The sequence below is a fragment of the Ranitomeya variabilis genome, chromosome 1 (genome assembly GCF_051348905.1).
Source record: "Ranitomeya variabilis isolate aRanVar5 chromosome 1, aRanVar5.hap1, whole genome shotgun sequence".
In the NCBI taxonomy this organism is placed as follows: domain Eukaryota; kingdom Metazoa; phylum Chordata; class Amphibia; order Anura; family Dendrobatidae; genus Ranitomeya; species Ranitomeya variabilis.
This window is the reverse complement of record NC_135232.1, coordinates 275126528-275152089: the sequence shown is the minus strand read 5'-3', so window position 1 is coordinate 275152089 and position 25562 is coordinate 275126528. Positions and strand designations below refer to the sequence as shown.

Sequence of the window (25562 nt, the reverse complement as noted above, 5' to 3'; positions counted from 1 at the left end):
GGCAGAGGTGGGCGTTACATTAGTGTGTGTGTTATGCGTTTATTACCCACCTAAGTTGCCGAAATAACTTTGCAAAGTCTCCGTTTTCGCCTGTCAATCAGGCTGGTCAGGTCACATGGGCGTGGTGTCTTCACCCAGATTTGGCGTAGTTTTCCGTTGGTGGCGTAGTGGTGTGCGCATGCCCAAAGTCCGGAATCCTCTTCCAGGGGATTTAAAATAGCGCGGTGTTCGTTATTGCATTGGTGATCGGTGGGCGCGGCCATCTTCCTTTGGCCGCGCGTGCGCAGAAGCGGCGCTCTGCTGGCCGCGGCTTCAGGAAAATGGCCGCCGCGATATCCATCTGCGCACGCGCGGCATCCCGCGGCCATTTTCCTGAAGCCGCGGCCAGCAGAGCGCCGCTTCTGCGCACGCGCGGCCAAAGGAAGATGGCCGCGCCCACCGATCACCAATGCAATAACGAACACCGCGCTATTTTAAATCCCCTGGAAGAGGATTCCGGACTTTGGGCATGCGCACACCACTACGCCACCAACGGAAAACTACGCCAAATCTGGGGGAAGACAACGCCCATGCGACCTGACCAGCCTGATTGACAGGCGAAAACGGAGACTTTGCAAAGTTATTTCGGCAACTTAGGTGGGTAATAAACGCATAACAAACACACTAATGTAACGCCCACCTCTGCCACTATTTAACGCTATTTTTATCCCATCTTCCAAAAACGTGGTGACAGGTTCCCTTTAAGCTAATGAATGAGAGTAATGATGGTGACCAGCAGCTAGAAGAACATTCTGGGTCCACAGACACAGAAATGTTTGAAATAGAGTAACACAGTATTGAAACTGAGGAGCAAACTGAAGTTGCTTCAGATGAACAGCAACATGATAGTTTAGATGATCTTGTTGAAACTGTGTCAATACGTTCTTTCATTCATCACATGCGCTGTGTTGTGCTACAGCTGGCTATAAGAGACAGTCTGCAAGAAGGACATGCTGCTGCACTGATTAGCAAGGTGAGAAAATTGGCTACTGTTGCCAGAACCCCTAAAGTTGACTCAATTTTGAAGAGACGTGCTGGAAAAGGGGCAATTATTGATCAAGCCACACAATGGGGCAGTACTTACTTAATGATTCAGCGCTTGGTTGAACTGAAAACCTCTCTTGTAGACATGGCTAACCCTCAACTGACGCTAAATGAAAGTCAGTGGAATCAGGTGACTGAGCTGGAAAAATTGCTAGAGCACCCATTTACAGTGACTAAAAAATTACAAGCAGAGGACTTAACTCCAGGTATTTTCTTAAAAGGAGTGGAAGAACCTGATGTTTCGCCTGTCTCAAAGAGGAGGGTTAATTGCAAGTGGCATTGCTACATTAATGAAACAGAGAGAGGAGCTACTATTACAAAATAACATTCTTTTGGCAGCTGTTTATGTAGACCCAATGCATCGGATTCTTCTAGATGATCAACAGCTAACTAAAGGAAAAGAAGCTCTGTTTGAAATAGCAGTAAGGATGAAAGGGTTGCACAACAGTCAGGAGGAACAAGAAGAATTTGGTCGTCCTGCCACATCTTCACCCTCACCAACTGATGAAGAATTTAATTTCGAAAAATGTTTGGATCACAAGGACCGAGCAAAGCGTTCCCGCATAGAAGAGTCATCCCCATCAAAACACAGCCAGTACATTTCAGCAGAATTTTTCATGTGCACTAAAAGAAATTGAGAAATTTGACCGTTCATCAAAAATAACAGAGCAACAAGTGATTCCTCTGTATCCTGACATTGTCAGAGATGTTGCCCGAGTGGTTACTGCTTTGCCACCAACCCAAGTTAGTGTAGAGAGGTTGTTCTCTGCTCTCAGAATAATTAGATCAGATTTGAGGGCATCCATGAAGGAGGATCTGACAGAGGCAATACTTTTTCTGAGGACAAATTTATAGATTTCTTCTTATTAACTGCATAAGTGTTTATTGCATATTTACTTACAAGAGTTTATAAAAGTTTATAAAAGTTATTTGCTATATTCTAATAAATACGGTTTTTGCTCTAAGTGGTCTGATTACTTATATGATGGTGAGAAGCTGAATAAGCACAACAGTAAATTTATTGTTACGAATTGGCCATTTATGAAGGAGCCGGAGTCGGTCGGAGGCGGAGTTGGAACCTGATAAAATCCAGGAGTCGGAGTCGCAACTGTGGCTTACCGACTCCACAGCCCTGCAACAAACTAATTACCATACATGTCCTTATCAGACAGGAATAACCTTTATAAGGCCCCCCATTCACTGACAAACGTGGACTGGATTATGACCACCTATGGAGACCTCCCAACTCACCATCAAGAAATGATATTTAGGGAGAGGATAGGCAACTTTGAATTTAAATAGGCTGATACTTTGTTTTTCTTGTGGGAGATAAAATGCCAGTGGTTTCTAGTAGTTGCTTACTCCACTCTCCCCACTGAAAACACAAAGCTGCTAGGGTGAGTCCTGTGTGCATGTTTACGGTAAAGTTGGGAGACCGCTATCGGCCAACCAAGTTTTAGGCCCATTTATCTATGGTGTTTGGAAACCTTTCGACAAACTTCACATTTTTATACTATGTGAACACGGTACCACAATACAATTTGTTATTGTACATCATTTTTATACTAGAAACACTTACCCTCCTCCCCCCCCCCCCCCCCCCCAAAAACAAAATAATATATCGTATTTGACATAAAAGGGAGCTAGGGACAAGCTTCCAAAATCGTCCATTAAAAAACAAATGAAAAGAAAAAAAAGTTACCTACTGGACACGATGCGTCCATGAATCTTGACAATTTATTTATATATTTAAATATCACTCCTCTATACATCTATATATTTTTTATTTTCTCCCTAAATACTCTGTTTTCATGCTTAGTAACTTAGTAACTTGTGATGGAATCTAATGCGTCTGCAATTTTAATCATTCTCTATGTTGGTCCTCAGTTACACTGCTAGATAACCTTGCTCCCTCCCTCACCCTCCGGCCCCCCATTCCATTGTATGCTATTATGCAACTATATGACTATCTGCAGTCATAATACTTGATCCATTTCCTTGTGGATATTTGTACACATTCATACGTAAACATTTTATGTTCTATAATGTACAGCACACCCATTACGTTTTCTTTTTCTCCCTCCTTCCTATTGTATAGAGACTCCAAGACAAGGACACAGGACAGGTCAAAATGTCTCATGTCGCTTCGTGTTCTGATGCTTCACCTCATATCACATTGTGAGTGTATTCTTGCACAATAAAAATTGCAAACTTCCTCATTGAGAGTGTAGTGGATTTCTTCTCCTTGATTTATTGGGACAACATCCCACACAACCAGCACCTCCATCTACCCTTGAGTGCAGACCAATAGGGATGAGTGAGTAGCTTTGGGCAAATCCTTAACCGAATAGCTGCATCAAGAACCCGGATACCTGGAACGCTCCTGATAATCAGGTGTTCAGCGCTGCAGCTGCATGTGTGACGGCTGTGTTGTGCCTGTCACACAGCCGTGACACATGCAGCTGTGGAGCCGAACAGCTGATTATCAGGAGCGCTCCAGGTATCCAGGCTCCCGATGCACCTATTCGGATAAGGAGTTATGTGAAGCTATTCGCTCATCCCTAGAGACCACCAATCTCTAATGAAAAAGAGGAGTGCCAACCGAAAGAGCAGAAATGGATCTAGGATCAAAAGAAAAATTCCAAAACGTATTCTTTGCAAAAGAGGACCTATCCCCTCCCCAACCCCCTCTTGAAATCAAGCCTCTCTTCCTCAATGGGCCAGTAGGCAGGACACTGAGTTCATAAATTTCCCATTAAGGCCACGTTCACACGCTGCGGGTTCCTCTGCGGGTTAATCCCGCAGCGGAATTGATAAATCTGCAGGGCAAACCCGCTGCGGTTATCCCTGCAGATTTATCGCGGTTTGTTCCGCGGTTTCCGCTGCGGGATTACTCCTGTACTATTGATGCTGCATATGCAGCAATATGCAGCATCAATAGTAATGTAAAAAATAATAAAAATTGGTTATACTCACCCTCTGACGTCGCGATCTCCCCGGCGCTGCAAGCGGCTGTGCCGACAAGGACCTTCGTGACGTCACGGTCATGTGACCGCGGCGTCATCACGGTCATGTGACCGCGACGTCACCACAGGTCCTGTTCGGCACAGCAACTGAGACCGGACGCCGCGGGCAGCGCTGAGAGGTGAGTATAGCATGATTTTTTATTTTAATTCTTTTTTTTACACCCAAATATGGTTCCCAGGGCCTGGAAGAGAGTCTCCTCTCCTCCACCCCGGGTACCACCCGCACATTATCCACTTAACTTCCCGCAACGTGGGCACAGCCCCATGCGGGAAGTTAGCGGTTCAATGCATTTCTATGGGTGCAGAATCGCTGCGATTCTGCACCAAGAAGTGACATGGTCCTTTTTTTCTGCAGAAAATCCGCGCGGATTTTCCACAGAAAAAAAGGATCGTCGGCACAGCGGGTTTTGTTTTCCATTAGGTTACATTGTACTGTAACCTACATGGAAAAAGGATGCCGACCCGCAGCTGCAAAACAGCTGCGGGTCCGCAGCAAAACCCGGAGCGTGTGAACAGCCTAAGAAATGTAGTTTTTCTATGGTCAGGGTACACAGAAGGCTGGTGAGAACGGAGCCCATTATTGGAATAAAAACCAACATCACTTGGTTCACAACTAGCAGCACCTAATTAATTATTTTAAGAGGCCGGAGCCCAGTCAGTGTTGTATAACATCAAGGAGTCTACTGGCACACATTTATGTAATAATGCTGCACCAAGGCTATGTTCACACATTGTGTTTTTTCTACTTATTTTATGCAAATTTTAAGCTGCTTTTTACAACACCAACAAAGTCTCTGAGATTTCAGAAATCTCACGCACACGTTGGTTTTATTTTCCTGACTGATTTGGAAAACTGCAGCATGTCACTTTCATTTTTTTTCTGCTTATTTGCAGGGTTTTTTCCCTATAGGAAACAATGGATTGGTGCAAAAACCGCACATATAAGTTTTTGCTGCGTTTCTGTTTCAAAAGTCTTATGTTGCATCATGGTTTTTGAGGCGGCACTAAACTTTAATCAGCATGCACAAGAGATAACAAAACGCAGGAAAAGCTGCCTTTTTTTGCAGGTTGCGCCTGCAGAAAAAAAAATTGCAGCAAAAACGTAACATGTGAACAGAGCCTAATAAGGTTTTACTAGTTTGAATAATCATCCATATTACTACATTATTACCATTGACAATATCTGAAGGCATCTGCCAAGCACACTAATGTCATGTTAACAGACCAGGAGGAGCTCAACACAAAAACAAAAGCTACAGTAATATCACATTCCTGAGTGATTTTTGCAGTTCTGCCCCTAGGGCCTGTTCCTTTCGCAGGAGAAAAATGTAAAGCTTGCCAAGTACAGTCTGAAAGAATCCTGACATTCCCTGCATGCTGGCACTCGCTGCACCTCCGCAAGCACGGTGCAGAAAACAACGGAAGAGCTCATGACCCACTATAAAGAAATCAACGTGCAGTGCCAGGCAGGAAGAAAACCTTACACATCTCATACTAAGATTTACATATGACGAGCAAAATAAATGCAGATATGGGAATAGGAACCTCCAAGAACAAGCTGAAAAGGAAATCAGGAATCTAGATTTGGCTCCCAATGTGGGTAATTACAACCTCTGTACATCACATAAAGCGGGAAAATAGGAATTTGGTACACGTAATTATTAATATCTTAACGTGTGTGGGGTCATAGCACACACTGGGGGAAACATGGATCAGGTATTTTCTGGTTTACCATGCAAAGTTCGCTTGTTCAGATAAGGGCCCATTTAGAAAGCCCATCAATGAGTCTTTATAAAAGTTGATCAGGAGCCAACAAAAACTGCATGGGGAAATACATTTGTTTTGCCCCCATAGCATGGGTAAAAAAAAAAACAAAAAAAACACAACAACATTAACAGTTTGATGACCGGCAGCAGGTTTACACAGACTGATGATAATCGGGAATAAGCGTCCTTAGAAACATTTTTTTCAGAATTTTGGTCTCATCTTAAAGGGCTTTAAGAGAATAGTTGCTGCCAGGATTGTCTAGGGGACAAAAAAAAAATATGCAGAGAAAACAGCTGTCAACTAAAGGCAAGCTTATAATAAGGCCAGTGAATATGAAGCACATTTTGGGATGGATGTTTGTTCCTCTTAATGCAACAAAATGGCTTAGGTAAACAAATGCCGAAGTGATCACTTTCGGTCTTGTTCTATTCTCACTAACAAACTAATTTATCACATATAGCAAATAAAAGTTTAGCTCACCCTCATGTTGCCACTGACAGAATTGCCTTAACCCACACAGCTCTTTCAAGTTCATGTTTTTTTATAAGGTGAACCTTTTCACATACAGGCACATACGATAAAGAACTGGGGAGTATCAGGTGTAAAACGTGTAATGCTCCCACTCCCCTACCCATCGTGTCGTTCCAATCGTATCTTTCACTGGTGTCGGTTTTTAATTTAGTCTCTTAAGAAAACAAGTCTGATTTTATTGGAAGTTTTCAGAGCGTTGGAACAATTGCACACACCTCATTTAAAGATTTTTCTGTATTTTCATGACTATGAAAATTGTACATTCACATGAAGGCATCAAAACTATAAATTAACACGTGGAATTATATTCTTAACTTAAAAAGTGTGAAAACTAATTACTGTATATACTCGAGTATAAGCCGAGAATTTCAGCTTATTTTTTTTAGGCTGAAATTGCCCCTCTCGGCTTATACTCAAGTCATTCCCATGGTCGGCAGGGGTGGGGGAGAGGCAGCTGTCTAATAATACTCACCTGCTCCCTGTGCGGTCCCTGGACGTCCCTGGTTCTCCGGGCGCCGGCAGCTTCTCCCTGTAGTCAGCGGTCACATGGTACCACTCATTACAGTAATGAATATGGACTCCACTCCCATAGGGGCAGAGCCACATGTTCATTACTGTAATGAGCGGTACCATGTGACTGCTCACTAGAGGAAGAAGCTGCCGGCGTCCGGAGAACCAGGGACATCCAGGGACCACGCTGGGAGTAGGTGAGTATAGTGGGGGCGGTGCGCCATATTCACCTGTTCCTCGTTCCACAGTCGGCGCAGCTGTGTCTTCTCTGTAGTGACGCTCAGGTCAGAGGGCACGATGACGCGATCAGTGTGTGCCGCCCTCTGCCTGAGCGTCAGTGCGGAGGACGGGGAAGACACAGCGACGCTCGGTGGTGGAACGGAGGACAGGTGAATATAGCAAGTGCCGGGGGCCTGAGCGACGAGAGGTGACATAGTAACATAGTTACTATGGAGCATAGTTAGGAGGTGAATGTCTTTTTTTTTTTTTAAATCACAGCAACAGCATATGGGGTAAATATCTCTATGGAGCATCTTATGGGGCCATGTGCAGCATTATATGGGGGCAAATATCTCTATGGAGCATCTTATGGGGCCATGTGCAGCATTATATGGGGCAAATGTCTGTATGGAGCATCTTATGGGGCCATAATCAGCATTTGTGCAGCATTATATGGGGCATATTTTAATATGGAGCATCTTATGGGGCCCATCAAACTGTATGGAGAATGATATGGGGGCGTATTTTGTATGGCGCACTATGGGGCCCAACATGACCGGTATGGAGCATTATATGGGGCTACTGATTCAATATGGATATTCAAAAACACTTAACCTACTGATGTCTCAAGTAATTTTACTTTCATTGGTATCTATTTTTATTTTTGACATTTACCAGTGGCTGCTGCATTTTCCACCCTAGGCTTATACTCGAGTCATTAAGTTTTCTCAGTTTTTTTGTGGCAAAATTAGGGGTCTCGGCTTATACTTGAGTATATACGGTATGTCTTATATTCTAGGTTCTTTTAAGTAGCCACCTTTTGCTTTGATGACTGCTTTGCACACTCTTGGCATTCTCTTGATGAGCTTCAAGAGGTAGTCACCGGGAATGGTTTTCACTTCACAGGTGTGCCCTGTAAGGTTTAGTAAGTGGGATTTCTTGCCTTAGGGTATGTTTCCACGGTCAGGAAACGCTGCTTGTTTGACGCTGCGCAGAGCTGCAGCGTCAAACACGCAGCGTCCAGATGTTCCAGCATAGTGGAGGGGATTTTATGAAATCCCGTCTCCACTATGCGTGGAAACCCGCACGCGGCGGCCCTGCGACTCCGGACATGCTGAGCGTCTTTTCAGATCGCAGCATGTCCGTACACCTTGCGGGGACGCAGCGTCCCCGCAAGGCATATCACAGGGCCCTATGGGAGAGAGCGATCATCCCGGATGTGAAGAGTTAACACATCCGGCATGATCGCGTCCCAGAAAGGGGGCGGGGCTTAGCGCCGAGCGGCTTCGCTGCTGCGGCGATACCGCCGGCCATCCTGACCGTGGAAACATACCCTTAGAAATGGGGTTGGGACCATCAGTTGTGTTGAGCAGAAGTCTGGCGGATACACAGCTGATAGTCCTACTGAATAGACTGTTAGAATTTGTATTATGGCAAGAACAAAGCAGCTAACCAAAGAAAAACGAGTGGCCATCATTACTTTAAGAAATTAAGGTCAGTCAGTCGGAAAAATTGGGAAAACTTTGAAAGTGTCCCCAAGTGCAGTTGCAAAAACCATCAAGAACTACAAAGAATCTGACTCACATGAGGACCGCCCCAGGAAAGGAAGACCGAGAGTCACCTCTACTTCTGAGGATAAGTTTATCCGAGTCACCAGCCTCAGAAACCGCAGGTTAACAGCAGCTCAGATTAGAGACCAGGTAAATGCCACACAGAGTTCTAGCAGCAGACACATCTCTACAACAACTGTTAAAAGGAGACTTTGTGCAGCAGGCCTTCATGGTAAAATAGCTGCTAGGAAACCACTGCTAAGGACAGGCAACAAGCAGAAGAGACTTGTTTGGGCTAAAGAACACAAGGAATGGATATGAGACCAGTGGAAATCTGTGCTTTGGTCTGATGAGTCCAAATTTGAGATCTTTGGTTCCGACCACTGTGTCTTTGTGCGACGCAGAAAAGGTGAACGGATGGAATCTACATGCCTGGTTCCCACCGCGAAGCATGGAGGAGGTGGTGTGATGGTGTGGGGGTGCTTTGCTGGTGACACTGTTGGGGATTTATTCAAAACTGAAGGCATACAGAACCAGCATGGCTACCACAGCATCTTGCAGCAGCATGCTATTCTATACAGTTTGCGTTTAGTTGGACCATCATTTTTCAACAGGACAATGATCCCAAACACACCTCCAGGCTGTGTAAGGGCTATTTGACCAAGAAGGAGAGTGATGGGGTGCTACGCCAGATGACCTGGCCTCCACAGTCACCAGACCTGAACCCAATCGAGATGGTTTGGGGCGAGCTGGACCGCAGAGTGAAGGCAAAAGGGCCAACAAGTGCTGAGCATCTCTGGGAACTCCTTCAAGATTGTTGGAAAACCATTCCCGGTGACTACCTCTTGAAGCTCATCAAGAGAATGCCAAGAGTGTGCAAAGCAGTCATCAAAGCAAAAGGTGGCTACGTTGAAGAACCTAGATTATAAGACATATTTTCAGTTGTTTCACACTTTTTTTTGTTAAGTATTTAATTCCATATGTGTTAATTCATAGTTTTGATGCCTTGATGTGAATGTACAATTTTCATAGTCATGAAAATACAGAAAAATCTTTAAATGAGAAGGTGTGTCCAAACTTTTGGTCTGTACCGTATGCATATGGAACGCACTTGTATGTACATATGTACGCATATACTGTATATACATACACAAATATATACACACACAAATATATACACAGATGTACATACTTCTGCTTAAATAGGACCTAAAACCTCCGTACAACGGCATGAAGCAGAGCTCTGCAGTCCTGAGAAGTGAAACAGAGCCCCCAGTGTCTCCATGCCCAGTGGACTCATTACACACAGCTCTACTGTAATCCAATCCTGTGTAACCTCATACACTCAGTGAGTAACTGCACAGGAATGGCAAGTCTATACACTGCAGATAATAACGAGGGGCTCAGATGAAATGACAATTTACTCCATATTCCAAAAGGTGATCAGGAAGTACACGCACTGCCCATGTTAACCCATTGGCTGCGGAACAGTTAGGCTATGTGCATATGTTGCGGATTCATGTGCGGATTTTTCCGCTCCGTTTTTTAAAAATTTGCAGGTAAAATGCACTGTGTTTTACCTGCGGATTTACTGCATTTTTTATGCGGATTTCACCTGCGGTTTCCTATTGAGGAGCAGGTGTAAAACGCGGCGGAATCCGCACAAAGAATTGACATGCTGTGGAAAATACAATGCAGCATTTCCGCGCAGAATTTACCACACCATGAGCACAGCGGATTTGGTTTTCCATAGGTTTACATGGTACTTTAAACCTGATGGAGGAAAACTGCTGAGAATCCGCAGCGGATAACCGCTGCAGATCCGCAGGCAAATCCGCAACATCTGCACATAGCCATACACATTAGCAAACAGGTCACTTGTACATGACCTGTAGTAAAGCAGCCCTCACAGTACATATGTAATACATCACGGCAAGAATGCTCATCTCTAATGCCAGATAGGAAAACAATCTTTGTCCCATTCGTGTCACCAGTTAAGAGATCAATATGTAGTGTACCCTGCTCTACACTGAAATCCAATTTGCATAATTTGGAACAAAGTGTCAGATTTAATTGTTTTGTTTTTCACATAAACTCATGGATGGTATTGTATCTCAGGGCTTAATTGAACACTGAAATCAATTAACACATGTGATAATTAGTTTTCCAGGTGATTCTAATGAAAGGAAAACTACTTAAAAATTATGTTCCACATTATTAAGCAGGCCACAGGTTTCAAGCAATATGGGAAATAAAAAGGATCTCTGCAGCTGAAAAGCTTCAAAATGCAATGCCTTGGACAAGGTATGAAAACATTAGATATTTCACTAAAACTTAAGAGTGATCATCATACTGTGAAGAGATTTATGACAAACAGAGCACAGAGAGTTTATGCAGATAAAGGCATAATGGTGAAGGTTTCTGCCAGACAAATTCATTGGATTAAGAGAACAGCTGCTAAAAAGCCATTACAAAGCAGCAAACAGTTATTTGAAGCTGCGGGTGCCTCTGGAGTTCCTCGAACCTCAAGATGTAGGATCCTTCAAAGGCTTGCTGTGGTGCATAAACCTACTATTCGGCCACCCCTAAACAGTGTTCACAAGCAGAAATGGTTGCAGTGGGCCCAGACATACATGAAGACTAATTTTCAAACAGTCTTGTTTACTGATGAGTGTCTAACCCTCGATGGTCCAGATGGATGGAGTAGTGGATGGCCACCATATCCCCAACAAGGCTGCGATGTCAGCAAGAAGGTGGAGTCATGTTTCGGGCCAGAATCATGGGGAAACAGCTGGTAGGGCCCTTTAAGGTTCCTGAAGGTGTGAAAATGACCTCTGCAAAATATATAGAGTTTCTGACTGACAATTTTCTTTCATGGTATAAAAAGCAGAAACGTGCCTTCAGGAGCAAAATCATCTTCATGCATGATAATGCACCATCTCATGCTGCAAAGAATACCTCTGAGTCATTGGCTGCTATGGACATAAAAGGAGATAAACTCATGGTGTGGCCACCATCTTCCCCGGACCTCAACCCTATAGAGAACCTTTGGAGTATCATCAAGCAAAAGATCTATGAGGGTGGGAGGCAGTTCACATCAAAACAGCAGCTCTGGGAGGCTATTCTGACTTCATGCAAAGAAATACAAGCAGAAACTCTCCAAAAACTTTAGTTCAATGGATGCAATAATTGTGAATGTGATATCAAAGGGTTCCTATGTTAACATGTAACTTGGCCTGTTAGGATGTTTTGGAGTTAAATAGTTTTTTTGTTCAGTGAATATGACCTCCTAATGCTGCAAATTTCACAATGAGCATTTTCAGTTCTTTAAAACATATCAAATGTTTAGAGATTCTACTGTGCCTAATAATTTGGAACAGTGCATTTTGAGTTTTTATTCATTTTGGAGATTATACTGTTATCATTGGGAGGTTTCTTCAATAAAATTCGATGTATACTCTAACGGGTGATGACTTTTATTAGACTGACTCATTTGCACCGACAATTTAGGAAAATCAGAGAAAAATGTCATGTGCATAATAATTTGGAACATGGTGTATGAAACAACCCAGGACACGCTTATAGCAAATAACCAATGAATCGATTGGCCGAGCGCATTATTGAGGACCAGAAAGATGGTTAACTAAATCCCTCTAACATAAAAGCAACAATAGCATTTTCTCGCTTACATTGCTTGCACGGGAGACACGATTTGTGTGTTTGCTGGTGCGTGGCATGGAGGAGTATTTGACAGCACTGACATGGGGCTGCTGGGGGTCAGAGCCTGCGCTCTAATTGAAGTCATTTATCCTCATGCAATTACACAGAAAATGAGTGAAATGACATCCGGCTATCAGAGAATGAATGCACAGAGCATGTGGCGAGGGGGGTGCAATTAGGAATATATTACATGTACACACCAGCTTGTTAGTGGGGTCCCCCAATCTCCAGCATGTACCAAAATAAAGAGTAGTGGCCATGACTAGGGAACTCCTTGAGGTTCAACATCTGGGCAAATATTTGAAAATGAAAGGAAACAACATGAAGCAAAGTAAGGAAGCTGGCCCTTCCTCCCACACCCATCTATTCACAGCCAAAATCCCTTCCCCCTACAATTCCACCTCCGAGCTATGTCATGCAGCTCCAACACACACCTTATTTCACGAATGCAAAAGCGCAAATCCTGGAGCGCACAGGAACACTTCTCGAGCTGTGTTCACATGTTGCATATCTGGTGTGGATTTTGCACAGACAATATGGCGTCATGTGCATGGCGGTATTACAGCTCCGTGTGACCTAACGCTTTACAGGGCTACCCGATTTGTAAGGGGCCGTACATTATCCTGTAAATTTTACAGGGCAGAACATCCTTGCAATACAGCAGCACATGGAGCAGCGTCACACGCTCTGGACAGGCTGCTGATTTTACCATTTATACAGTATAGCAGAAATCAGAAAACAAACATGCAGGGGCCAAATTGTCATCTGATCTGGTGGGTGAACGCCATAGTGGGTGTTGGCCAAAAGGGCAGCCAAAGCTATGCACATGGCCTCTAGAGAGCTACATTCCTGGAGCCTACGGAACGAGCTCAGGGTCTGATGAAGTCACCAAGTCTGGCTAGGGGCTCATACACAAGGAGGTACTGATCCAGGTTAAACCCTTTCTAGGTTACTCTAGATTTTGCAATGAAATTATATTGTACCTGTGTGCCTCACATGTAGTAATTTGTGACAGGCCATAGATAGGAACAGTTAGTCAGCTTTCATCAGCATTCTTAGGCTACGTTCACATTACCGTTCTGCGCCGCAGCGTCGGGCGCCGCAGCGTCGCCGCATGCGTCATGCGCCCCTATATTTAACATGGGGGCGCATGGACATGCGTTGCACTTGCATTTTGCGACGCATGCGTCACTGCGGCGCACGCGTCATGGCGCAGAGGACGCAGCAAGTTGCATTTTTTGTGCGTCCAAAATCAAGCAAAAAAAGGACGCATGCGTCGCAAAACGCAGCGTTGTGCATGCGTTGTTCCTGCGTTGTGTGTTGCGTCGCCGACGCTGCGGCGCACAACGCAAATGTGAACGTAGCCTTACATAGTCATTTGTTTGTTAAAAGAGCTGTCACACCATCACAAGTCAAAGATGCTCAGGATAGGTGGCAAGTTGCTGATCAATGGGAGTCTTACTCTTAAAAACTCTAGAGGGTTTATTTATATATTTTAGTCACTTCTATAGCACATAATTCCACAGCACTTCCACAGACATTATCATCACTGTCCCCATTGGGGCTCACTATCTAGATTTCCTATCAATATGTTTTGGAGAAACAGGAGGAACCCGCCACAAACACGGGGAGAACATTCATACTCCTTACAGATGTTGTGCTTGTTGAGATTTGAACCCAGGATCCCAGAGCTACAAGGCTGCAGTGCTAACCACTGAGCCACCGTGCTGCCCATTCTCCAGGATGTAGAGTTGCAGTGCAGCTTGTGCACTGCGGCTCCAGTCATTGTCTGTGGGACTACAGAGAAAACCAAGTACAGAGTTCAGCATTCCAGTAGATTTTGAATTGTGGGGCCAGTGCACATTCTCAATGACTGTTCCAATCAAACAGGGGACTTGAGACCCCCTATCTCAATCAGAAGGGGTCACGAGAGAACCTCTTTGTATGCAACGTCTATAGCGAATACAAAGTGTAGCTAATATAAATTGCAGTATAGTAGTTTCCGGAGACATGCAAGTATAAGCAATGACCACAGGAGCAGATGTTTTCATGAAAGATCTGTCACCAATAACTCAATATATTGTTTTTTTTCCATGATTAAGAAATATACAGGAAAGCAACTAATTGTGCATGAGTTCTCAGAAAATGCCACCATAGTGGAGAAAAAAAAAAAAAGGATTTTAATTATCTTGTGCAGAACCTTTGTTTTGATGCTGCCAGGCCATGCATAAATGGGTTTAGCATTGTAAAGGACTACAGCGCTTCCAATTCCTCTGCATTCTTGCAAACAGCTGGCTACATCCCCTATATTACATGGTATAAGGTAGTGGTGCAATTACCCCATTTTTACACACAACACATTGCTCAGCAGTTCCCCTAATTACTGGGTACTTCCGGAAAAAAGGGAAATACACAAAAATGATTGCAAACACAGCCACAGAAACTTCACAACAAGTAAAGAGCAGAAAGGTTAAGCAATGACTGAAAATGGTAACTATAGTGTGCATGCTAAAACTTTATTGTCTGCCCTTTGGTAGTTCTGCAATCTTCTAGCTAAATACATCAGAAATATGTGTCGCAAGAAACTCTGATATTGTTGTTCATCTGCTGTGAGCTCTACAGTTGCAGAAGGCAGAACACATGCTCCGGCAAATAGTTACTCAACATTGATACTAAGCAGATATTATGCAAAGATGTAAAGAGAATATATCCTGCCCCATAGAACGACTTTACTTCACTGTACCTTCTGTTTCACACAATTCTACTTCAAATATAGGGTTATCACAAGCGACACTTGGTTACATAGGAATTACATGCACATAATGCCATCAGACTATAGGTACATAAAGATCTAGTGCAAAGAGCAAGTGGTTTCCCATAGCAACCAAACTGCTGCTTTAATCTTAGAAAGGATTCCAGAAACAAAGGCTCGTTCATACATTTTTTGTTTTCAATGCTTTTTTTTGTGTGGAAAACTGCAGCTTTTTGCAGTAGCAGTATAATAAGTGATGTCTAAAATCTCATTCACACAACGCTTTTTTGTCTGGCATTTCTTGAGATACTATGCTTTTTTTTGGTTTAAGAAAATGTCACCAGGTTTTTTCTACCTACTCAGAGCAACATAAAGTAGAGACAGAGACCCTGATTCCAGTGATGTGTCACTTACTGGGCTATTTAGTGTAATATTTATTAAAATCACTGTTTTATCAGCAGAGATCATCAAGAGGGCACGTAAACCTGCAGCAATAAGCTCACAATAAATCTGCCCCCACTTCTGTGTACACCGTTCATGGGCAAAAAAAATCTGCCAATCAGTGGTGAGGAAAGAGTTATACAGAGTCCAGCATTCAGAGAACTGCTAAAGCTGCATGGAATAAAAAAACACTCATTTTGTCACAATAAAGGCGCAGTCTAACGGGGGTGTAAACTGGACAGAGATTGAACAGCAATGCTCCAACTGGTCACAGTTCTCAGTATATGAAGTTGTCACGCTCAGGTTGGGAGAACTGCAGTCCTTTCTCTCTCCAATTTATACGGCCGTCTGACTGCGTCCTAACAGCAAATAGTCCAGTATGGCCGGGTGCTCACGATCCGAAAATAGCGGCACTTTGGATGCAGTGCATGTTCGCTGCGTCCAAAGTGATGACTTCTATAGCATTATTCCCCTAGGCTCCTGTATTGCATGAAGAAGCTCATGCACCGGTCTCCAGCTACTTCACATCTGCGCCAGAGAATCCTCCATTTCAGATTCCATAAAAAAGAAAGAAAAAAAAAGAACAGAAAAAAAAAAAAAGCAGCACACAGAGCTACTTTGGTAAATGTCAGAGATAATGATGAAGACCAGTCAGACCCCTTTATGGTAAGTTTGGTCGATTGGGCACCATAAGTGCTCACCATGTAACGTGTTCAGCACGGCAGTTCTTGCGAAACAGAAAATTGTATACTGTCTTTATGAAATTACCATAATAAACTAAAAATGCTGAAAAAAAAAAACAATCACAATGTGAAAAATTGGGATCAACAGATATTGTTAACTGAAAAAGAAGTGGATCATCAAGAAAGGAAAAGGAAAAAGGAAATACCTTGGGTGAGTCTACAAGCAGCTGTCATTTGCCCTAACATTGCAAACTGCAAAAGTGCAACAAAATGGGAAAACTACAGATGAAAAAAATCCATGTCCTGAAACCTGCATAGATTTTCCTGTTTTGTGTGAATGGCATTTACAAGTCTCCAACATGTATTTGTACTGTAAATTGTCACTTATATTCAGGGCAAGATCCAATGTGGCCTCAGATGTTCTTTTGGATCTATTCTTTCTTTGGATAAAAGAAATTAACCAAAACCTGGATGAGTAATTCCAGACAAATACTTCTATCCCGCTCTCCCTTCATCCTGGTTGCTGAGGTATGAGCAGATGTTTGGAGGAGTCCTTACATGGGAGAACTATTGAAGGGCATGTTGACACACGGCAGATTTCAGAAATCATTCCAGTCCTCTGAATAGGATTACTTTTGCAGGAAATGCATACATTTCGGAAAACGCCATAGGTATGATCAGGATAGGTAATGGTTCAGTTACCGTATATTCTAGGGTATGGGAATGCTTGTGGTAGGCACACTGATCTCGGCAAGAATGAGTTTTAAGCCCCATGTATAATCCACAATTTCTAGCTAAGGTTGTTTTATGGACTGCGTGTATGAAATTTGAGTCATTACAATGTGTGAAACTGTCCTAATTCAGATAAATACATGAGTCGTAGAATTTAGTGCAACAAAATTGCTACATGTGAATACACCTTTACTGCCTTAATTGCCTATTCAATAAGTGGAAAAAAAAGTCAAGTACCTTTCCAGGGTTTACAACAACTTATAGGTGATTTTTCTACTCTATTGCAGTGATTCTATTACATAGTAAAGAGATCTAAACCACAGATGACCACACATTTCAAGGTCTGTTCACGTCTGTATTTACCATAATAACAATAAAATTGATGAAGATCTTGATCCATCATAAAACTGGTGGCTGGCAAAGCCGATTGATGTTTTGAGGTCCGAAAATGCCAATTTCATTGGGAATAACTAACCTCCAACAGATAAAACACAGGTAGGGAAGCTTCGGAATTTGGAATTTCAATGTTCTGCTCATTTTGATTTCTGGAGAAGCAGATGCCAGGTGTCCGGCAGCAGATTTCTCCAACTGAAAACAGCTCTGAGACCTCATCTTTCTGTGGGACAGTAGTCAGGGAAGATATCACAGCGCTCATGTCTATGGGTAAATTGGGGCAGAAGACCACTATATCATGAGTATGGCCAGCATTAGCTTCCTAGACTAGTGATCAGGCGGGCATAAGAGGGCACGGCGAGTCTTCCCTGCATTTTTACTTTCTGAATTGGGTTAGGATTTACTTTAGACAATACAATGATTTGTTTCTTGTGATTACAAGACCGTGGGGTGGTACGGTGGCTCAGTGGTTAGCACTGTTAGGGTCCTGGGTCCCTGCAAGGACAACATCTGCAAAGAGTTTGTATGTTCTCCGGTTTCCTCCCACACGCCAAAGACATAAGATAGGGAATTGAGATTGTGAGCCCCAGTATGGAGAAAGTGACGTCTGTAAAGCGATGCAGAATTAACGGCGCTGTATGAGAAAGGCATAATAAATACGCAGAATTAATGAGTCAAGCAGAATGTGCATCAGCCAGCAGTACGACGTGAGACACGGCAGGATGGCACAGTACACTACACCCTGTATAACACGAGGCTACTACCAGACATGGTTAAAAGCAGCGATGTATCCTGCCAAGATTAAAAGCCTACATTACGCTTTACTTAAAACAAACACTGAGGGGAAGGCCAAGAAATATACAAGCCATCCCTGAAATAACACCGAGCTCCTTCTCCTGTTACAGCTGACATTCTCTAGGGCCCAGGACACCGATTAAGACCCTGAACCTTTACTACTGTCCAGACTGCACATCATTGTAACTGGATACATGGGAAATGACCCGGGAAGATCAAAATTAAATATCTAGTCAGTTAAGGCAAATGTATTAGTGGAGAGGTCCCTTGACCAGTACTACACAGATAGCCCTCCTTAAAGTGCTTGTTTCACAAGGATTAAACCATTTTATTAAAATAGCTCCCCAATGATGAGACTGTCATAGATATTGACTGCTAAGACCCAAAGACCCATGCAGAGAAATGCAGCATTAAACGCTGTCCATTTAGATCAATGGAAATTATATAATACCTGGTCATCTATCCAGCGTCACAAGCTTCACCCAAAAAAATCCCTATAGCCCAATAAGCTGAGAATTACCGTATATAAATTAGCCGTTGGTTTAGAAAAGTGTGATTTTCCCAGGTGTTACAGCAATAACTTAGAACAGCTGCCAGTGTCATTGGGCATTTGTGTCTTGGTGTTACACCTGGTCAGAACTAAACAGGCGACTAACAAGGGTTAGAGAATCCTAGAAATACACATTAAAAATAGATTCCAATGAAAATTGATGTAGCGCTATACATTGTGCTCCTAAAAGAGGCAAAGTGTCATGTAAGCATCCAGCTAGCGGACTTGTGATGCCAACAAATCTGTCACACACAGGATGTGCCGAGACCTTTCACGCAGCTACACCAAGAATGTGACTGTCATCAGCGGCTTCCAAACTCAATAGCCGCCCATTTACACACTGTATATAATCCACCATTGTGCACAGAGCACTGCTTGCCTGGCATGGCATGGCACCGGGAGTGAGTGGCATCAAATGCCCCACATTAGAGCCAATAAAACACTGGTCTATAAGACTTATGCGAGGGCACAGACAATGCAAAGCAGCACGATCATAGGTAATGCCAAGCAACTTCTAACAGTCAGCGGTCAGCTTCCATGGAATGTAGAGTGTATTCTCTGACCAGAGGGGTCGCCTTCTTTGCTTTAATTACTGTATATCATTAACTTTGTTACTTATGACTGTTGTGTATGACTTGCTGAATAGTGAAGCAAAGCGGAATATGTTGACGCTATATAAAAATTATTATAATTATTGGTGTGCAATGTGTTCGTGGTGCAATGGGAATGGATGACGGGCATCACTGGCATCGCTGGCATGATGGCCAGGTTGGTGGGGTTTAGGCCCCTATCATTTACGCTCCATGGAACTCAATAGTAATGTCTCCCACTGACATCTATACACAGAGACCGCAGCGGTCTCAAGAAAGTTACAATGAACTACAACATAGTGTAAGGGTATATAGGGGCCTCAGAGCCAGGGCAGAAGAATGGGGTCCCCCCTGCCAGTGTACGGAGTCTACAGAAGTCAGGGCCACACATGCTCCATGCCAGGGCTAGAATGCCTCCTCAGCCGTGAGCGCAGGAGAGCTCTGAGCCACAAGGCATGGACCCCTGTGAGAGAAGCTCGGCCACTCAGCACGGACCCCTGTGAGAGAAGCCCAGCCACTCAGCACGGACCCCCGTGAGAGAAGCCCGGCCACTCAGCGCGGACCCCCTGTGAGAGAAGCCCGGCCACTCAGCACGGACCCCTGTGAGAGAAGCCCGGCCACTCAGCACGGACCCCCGTGAGAGAAGCCCGGCCACTCAGCACGGACCCCCGTGAGAGAAGCCCGGCCACTCAGCACGGACCCCTGTGAGAGAAGCTCGGCCACTCAGCACGGACCCCTGTGAGAGAAGCCCGGCCACTCAGCACGGACCCCCGTGAGAGAAGCCCGGCCACTCAGCACGGACCCCCGTGAGAGAAGCCCGGCCACTCAGCACGGACCCCCGTGAGAGAAGCCCGGCCACTCAGCACGGACCCCCGTGAGAGAAGCCCGGCCACTCAGCACGGACCCCCGTGAGAGAAGCCCGGCCACTCAGCACGGACCCCTGTGAGAGAAGCCCGGCCACTCAGCACGGACCCCAGTGAGCGAAGCCCGGCCACTCAGCACGGACCAGTGTGAGAGAAGCCCGGCCATTCAGCACACGGCATGGACCCCAGTGAGAGAAGCCCGGCCGCTCAGCACACGGCGCTGCCCACATACACAAGTGCCCGCGTCCCTCCGCAATCACTCACCCAGGTCGTCCATGTTGCCGCTCAGCCGGAGCGGTCTCCGGGAGTCGGACACAACTTTCTGACTTCAACGCAAGAACGCGCCTCCGCCCCCTGCGTGCGCGTCCCCGAGACCTGACGAGCCACACCCCACCTAGCTGTGCTCGTCTCCGCGTCTGTGGGCGGGCTGTGCCCTGCGCGCTCTTGCAGTGTTGGTCGTACTCGGGACCCTAGAGTACTAGGACTACAAGTCTAAACAATGCTTGGAGCAATAGGATCGCAGGTCCAGCAATGCATGGCCCTCATGCCTCTAGATTTTTAATCTCTTCTATCTAGGGCAATTTTTTCATCTCTTTCTCACTTTTATTTCTCCATTGTTTTTGTGGCACGACACCATTTACCGTACAATGTACAGGAAAGCGGGGAAATAATCCACTCGGTGAAATTGTGGAAAAAATCATCATTCAGCCATTATATATATATATATATATATATATATATATATATATATTTCATTTTTGCTACGGCTTTCATAGAACCATAAAAATGACCTGCTGAGGTGATTACATAGATACCAACATTGTATTTATTCTTTAACTGCCAAAAATAAAAGATTTAAAAAAAAATGTGGTCTGTGTCGCCGTTTTCTGAGGCACGTAACTTTCTTAATTTATTTGCCAGTGTTCGGATTTTCCATGTGGTGGACTGATAGTTGGAGGAACACACTGCAGTTAGTCCGCTCTCGTTTTCCTTTCTCACCCCTGAGCCTGTTTTCTCCTTGCTGACCGGGCTAATTTTTTACAATTCTGACCACTGTCATGACATTTTTACCACTAAAATGTTGTTTAAGCCCCAACCCCAAGTTTTTAATTTTTATGAGGGTTAATACAAAAAACTGGACTTCATAGTTTGTTGTGAAATTTCTCTTGAGTGCGCCAATACCCTACATGTAATCAAGAAATACTTTTCAGGCCCAGAGGAAAGCTCCGAAGGGAAGGAATGCCTTTAATGTAGTGAAGATTTTGATGTTAAGGTTTGCAGGTGCGATGACCTACTGGAAGAGCCCTTGAGATGCTAGAACAGCAGAACCCCCCATAAGTGACCCCATTTTATAAAACTACACCTCTCAATGAATTCGTCTAAGGATACAGTAATGATATTGACACCACAGGTGGGTCACATCATTTTATAACCTTGGGAAATGAAGAAAAAAATTTTACCACAAGAATTTTGTTTTAGCCCCAGATTTTACATTGTCACACTGTGACATGGGTAAAAATGGCTCCAAAATTTGTCCCACAATTTCTGCTAAATATGGCAATACCTCATATGTGGCTGTACAGTAAGAGAGACTTGGGAGGGACAGAGCGCTATTTGACTCTTGGAGAACAAATTATTATAGAATAGTTTGTAGACTCCATATACAGAACCCCTAAGTGCCAGAAGAGTAGAATCCCCTCTCGAGTGACCCCGTTTTGGAAATTACACCCCTCTGGGAATTTATCTACAGATGTAGGAACAATTTATCTCCATATGTGCTTTCCAGAAACAAGCAATAGAGGATGTTCCTGAGTGAAAATTGCAAATCTGTCATTGCAGTGCCCATACATTGTAGTGCCCATACATCATGCCCAGCTCATGCTTCTGGAGACATTGACCTCGTAAATTAGATGGGCTCTCATAACTCCAGAAATGCCAAACATGGGGATGCTAAATGTGGTTTAGGCACACTGGTTCTCAGAATGGAGGGGGAATTTGGTTTTGGGAGCGCAGAATTTGCTGGATTCCTTTTGGTGGTGAGGAGCAGTTGCGCTTTTTCAGAGCCTTTGTGCTCTGGAAAAGTGATCGAAAAGCACTCCAGTGATCAAAAAGTTATCCCTTATCCATAGGATAGGGGACAACTTCAAAACTTGAGAACACCCCTTTAACTGCTGAGCACCACTACATCACCTTCCTCCACACATACATATAATAAGCTCTCTTTAGGAAGACATCCATGTTAATATCATTATGATGTCCAAACTCATTTCTGATCATGACATTTCTGGAAACCTTGAAGTAGGCAAAAATATATTCGTCAGGTTTCAGAAGAGTTCCAATAACAGTAATTAGAGGATTGCTCAAACCGGATAATGTCTGCGAATACTCGCATGTGGTGAGCAGATGTGCAGAGCGCTCACTGGACTATGTGTCTCACTTCTTTTTATGTTGTGCAGCATCTGTATGTAATATACGAGAAATGAGGTAGATGCAGGGGAAAAAAATTACACAAACCTGCAAAAAATTCAAGAAGGGAAAGTATATAAGGGCTCATAATCACGTGCGAGAAACTCGGATGAGTCTCGCACGGCAATACCCGGCACTGCACCTGGCACTCAGGAGCGGAGCGTGCGGTGGCATGTATTGCTATGCGGCCGCACACTCCGATCTGAGTGCCGTGTGCAGTGCCGGGTATTGCCGTGCGAGACTCATCCGAGTTTCTCACAAGTGAGTATGGGCCCTAAGAAAGATTCTACTTGCCTTATTTATTTTGAATGCAATCCTGGATTGAAAACTTTTTCTGTACACTCTCCTGTCTCAGGCCTCATTCACACATCTGGGTTTTTTTTTTATTCAAGAAAAAAAATTGATAATTTTTCATCAGTGTGTTGAATGCAATTGTCATCTACTTTTAGTCCGTGTGTCTGTTGTTACTATCAATGGTGGTTACGGAGTAGCACTGAGATGACCTGGTGGGTAAAACCAATCATGGACAAGCTCCGAGGAGGTGGCAGCTCCACCGACAACAATTACTGTTATGACCTGGTGATTACGGAGCAGCACAGAAATGACCTGGTGGGTAAAATGTACAAGCTCTGAGGAGGTGGTAGCTTTACTGACCGCAATCCCTACTCCTAACACCAACACTAGAAATAGCCGTGGGACGTTCCTATCTCTGCCTAGACGCCTCGACACAGCCTAAGAACTAACTACCCCTGAAGATGGAAACGGAAAACTATCTCGCCTCAGAGAAACCCCCAAAAGGAAAGATAGCCCCCCACAAATATTAACGGTGAGTGGAGAGGGAAAGGACAAACTCAGAAATGAAAATAGATTTCAGCAAAGGAGGCCAACACTATCTAAATAGACAGAGATAGAAAAGGATACTGTGCGGTCAGTATAAAAACTAAAATCCACGCAGAGTTTACAAAAATAACCTCCACACCGACTCACGGTGTGGAGGGGCAAATCTGCACCCCAGAGCTTCCAACTAGCCTGAATATTTCATAATGACAAGCTGGACAAAAGAGACAACTTAAACCTGAACAGAAGGTCAAAAGCAGGGATACACCCAAGAACTAGCAGAACTTATCTTAAGCTGAAATTGACTGGCCAACAGAGTACTTCCAGGAGAGGACTGAATCCAACAGGAAAACATTGACAGCTGGCATCGACTACAGACTAGAGCCCAGTTAAATAACAAGGCCAGGGATCCGATTAGTGAAGGCAGCTGCTAAGTTCCACTCGAAACCACCAGAGGGAGCCCAAGAGCAGAACTCCCAAAAATACCATTCATGACCACAGGATGGAGCCCAAGAACGGAATTCACAACAGTACCCCCCCTTGAGGAGGGGTCACCGAACCCTCACCAGAGCCCCCAGGCTGATCGGAACGAGCCAAATGAAAAGCACGTACCAAATCGGCAGCATGGACATCGGAGGCAAAAACCCAAGAATTATCCTCCTGGCCATAACCCTTCCACTTGACCAGATACTGAAGTTTCCGCCTTGAAAGACGAGAATCCAAAATCTTCTCCACCACAAATACCAACTCCCCCTCAACCAACACCAGAGCAGGAGGGTCAACGGAGGGGACCACGGGCACCACATACCTCCGCAACAAAGATCTATGGAACACATTATGAATGGAAAAAGAAGCTGGAAGGGCCAAACGAAAAGACACCGGATTGATAATTTCCGAAATCCTATAAGGACCAATAAAACGAGGCTTGAACTTAGGGGAAGAGACCTTCATAGGAACATGACGAGAAGACAACCAGACCAAATCCCCAACCCGAAGCCGGGGACCAACACACCGACGGCGGTTAGCAAAACGTTGAGCCTTTTCCTGAGACAATGTTAAATTGTCCACCACATGAGTCCAAATCCGCTGCAACCTATCCACCACAGAATCTACCCCAGGACAGTCCGAAGGCTCAACCTGCCCTGAAGAAAAACGAGGATGAAAACCGAAGTTACAAAAAAAAGGCGAAACCAAGGTAGCCGAACTAGCCCGATTATTAAGGGCAAACTCGGCCAACGGCAAAAAGGTAACCCAATCATCCTGATCAGCAGACACAAAGCATCTCAAATAGGTTTCCAAGGTCTGATTGGTTCGCTCCGTCTGTCCATTTGTCTGAGGGTGAAATGCCGAAGAAAAAGACAAACCAATGCCCATTCCAACACAAAAGGACCGCCAAAACCTAGAAACAAACTGGGTACCTCTATCAGACACAATATTCTCCGGAATACCATGCAAACGAACCACATGCTGAAAAAATAAAGGAACCAAATCAGAGGAGGAAGGCAACTTAGGCAAAGGTACCAAGTGGACCATTTTAGAAAATCGGTCACAAACCACCCAGATGACAGACATCTTCTGAGAAACAGGAAGATCAGAAATAAAATCCATGGAAATATGCGTCCAGGGCCTCTCAGGGATAGGCAAAGGCAAAAGCAACCCACTAGCACGAGAACAGCAGGGCTTAGCCCGGGCACAGGTCCCACAGGACTGCACGAAGGAACGCACATCCCGTGACAAAGAAGGCCACCAAAAGGACCTGGCAACCAAATCTCTGGTGCCAAAGATCCCAGGATGACCAGCCAATACAGAACAATGAATCTCAGAAATCACCTTACTAGTCCATCTATCAGGAACAAACAATTTCCCTACAGGACAGCGGTCGGGTCTATCAGCCTGAAACTCCTGAAGCACCCGCCGCAAATCAGGGGAGATAGCAGAAAGAATCACCCCCTCCTTGAGAATACCAGCCGGCTCAAGGACTCCCAGAGAATCAGGCAAAAAACTCCCAGACAGGGCATCAGCCTTCACATTCTTAGATCCCGGAAGATACGAGA

The 25562-nt window shown here is 44.4% G+C and overlaps 1 protein-coding gene across 2 annotated transcripts in view; it reads right to left on the bottom strand.

The window, feature by feature from the left end:
• Positions 1–20669, bottom strand: part of PXN (paxillin) — a 63749-nt gene extending 43080 nt beyond the window's left edge. For both annotated transcript variants that reach the window (XM_077294712.1, XM_077294704.1), the window contains exon 1: positions 20470–20669. In XM_077294712.1, the coding sequence (XP_077150827.1) occupies positions 20470–20482 (13 nt within the window). In that variant the 5' untranslated portion in view covers positions 20483–20669. The remainder of the gene's footprint in view (positions 1–20469) is intronic.
• Between the last annotated feature and the right edge of the window lie 4893 nt (positions 20670–25562).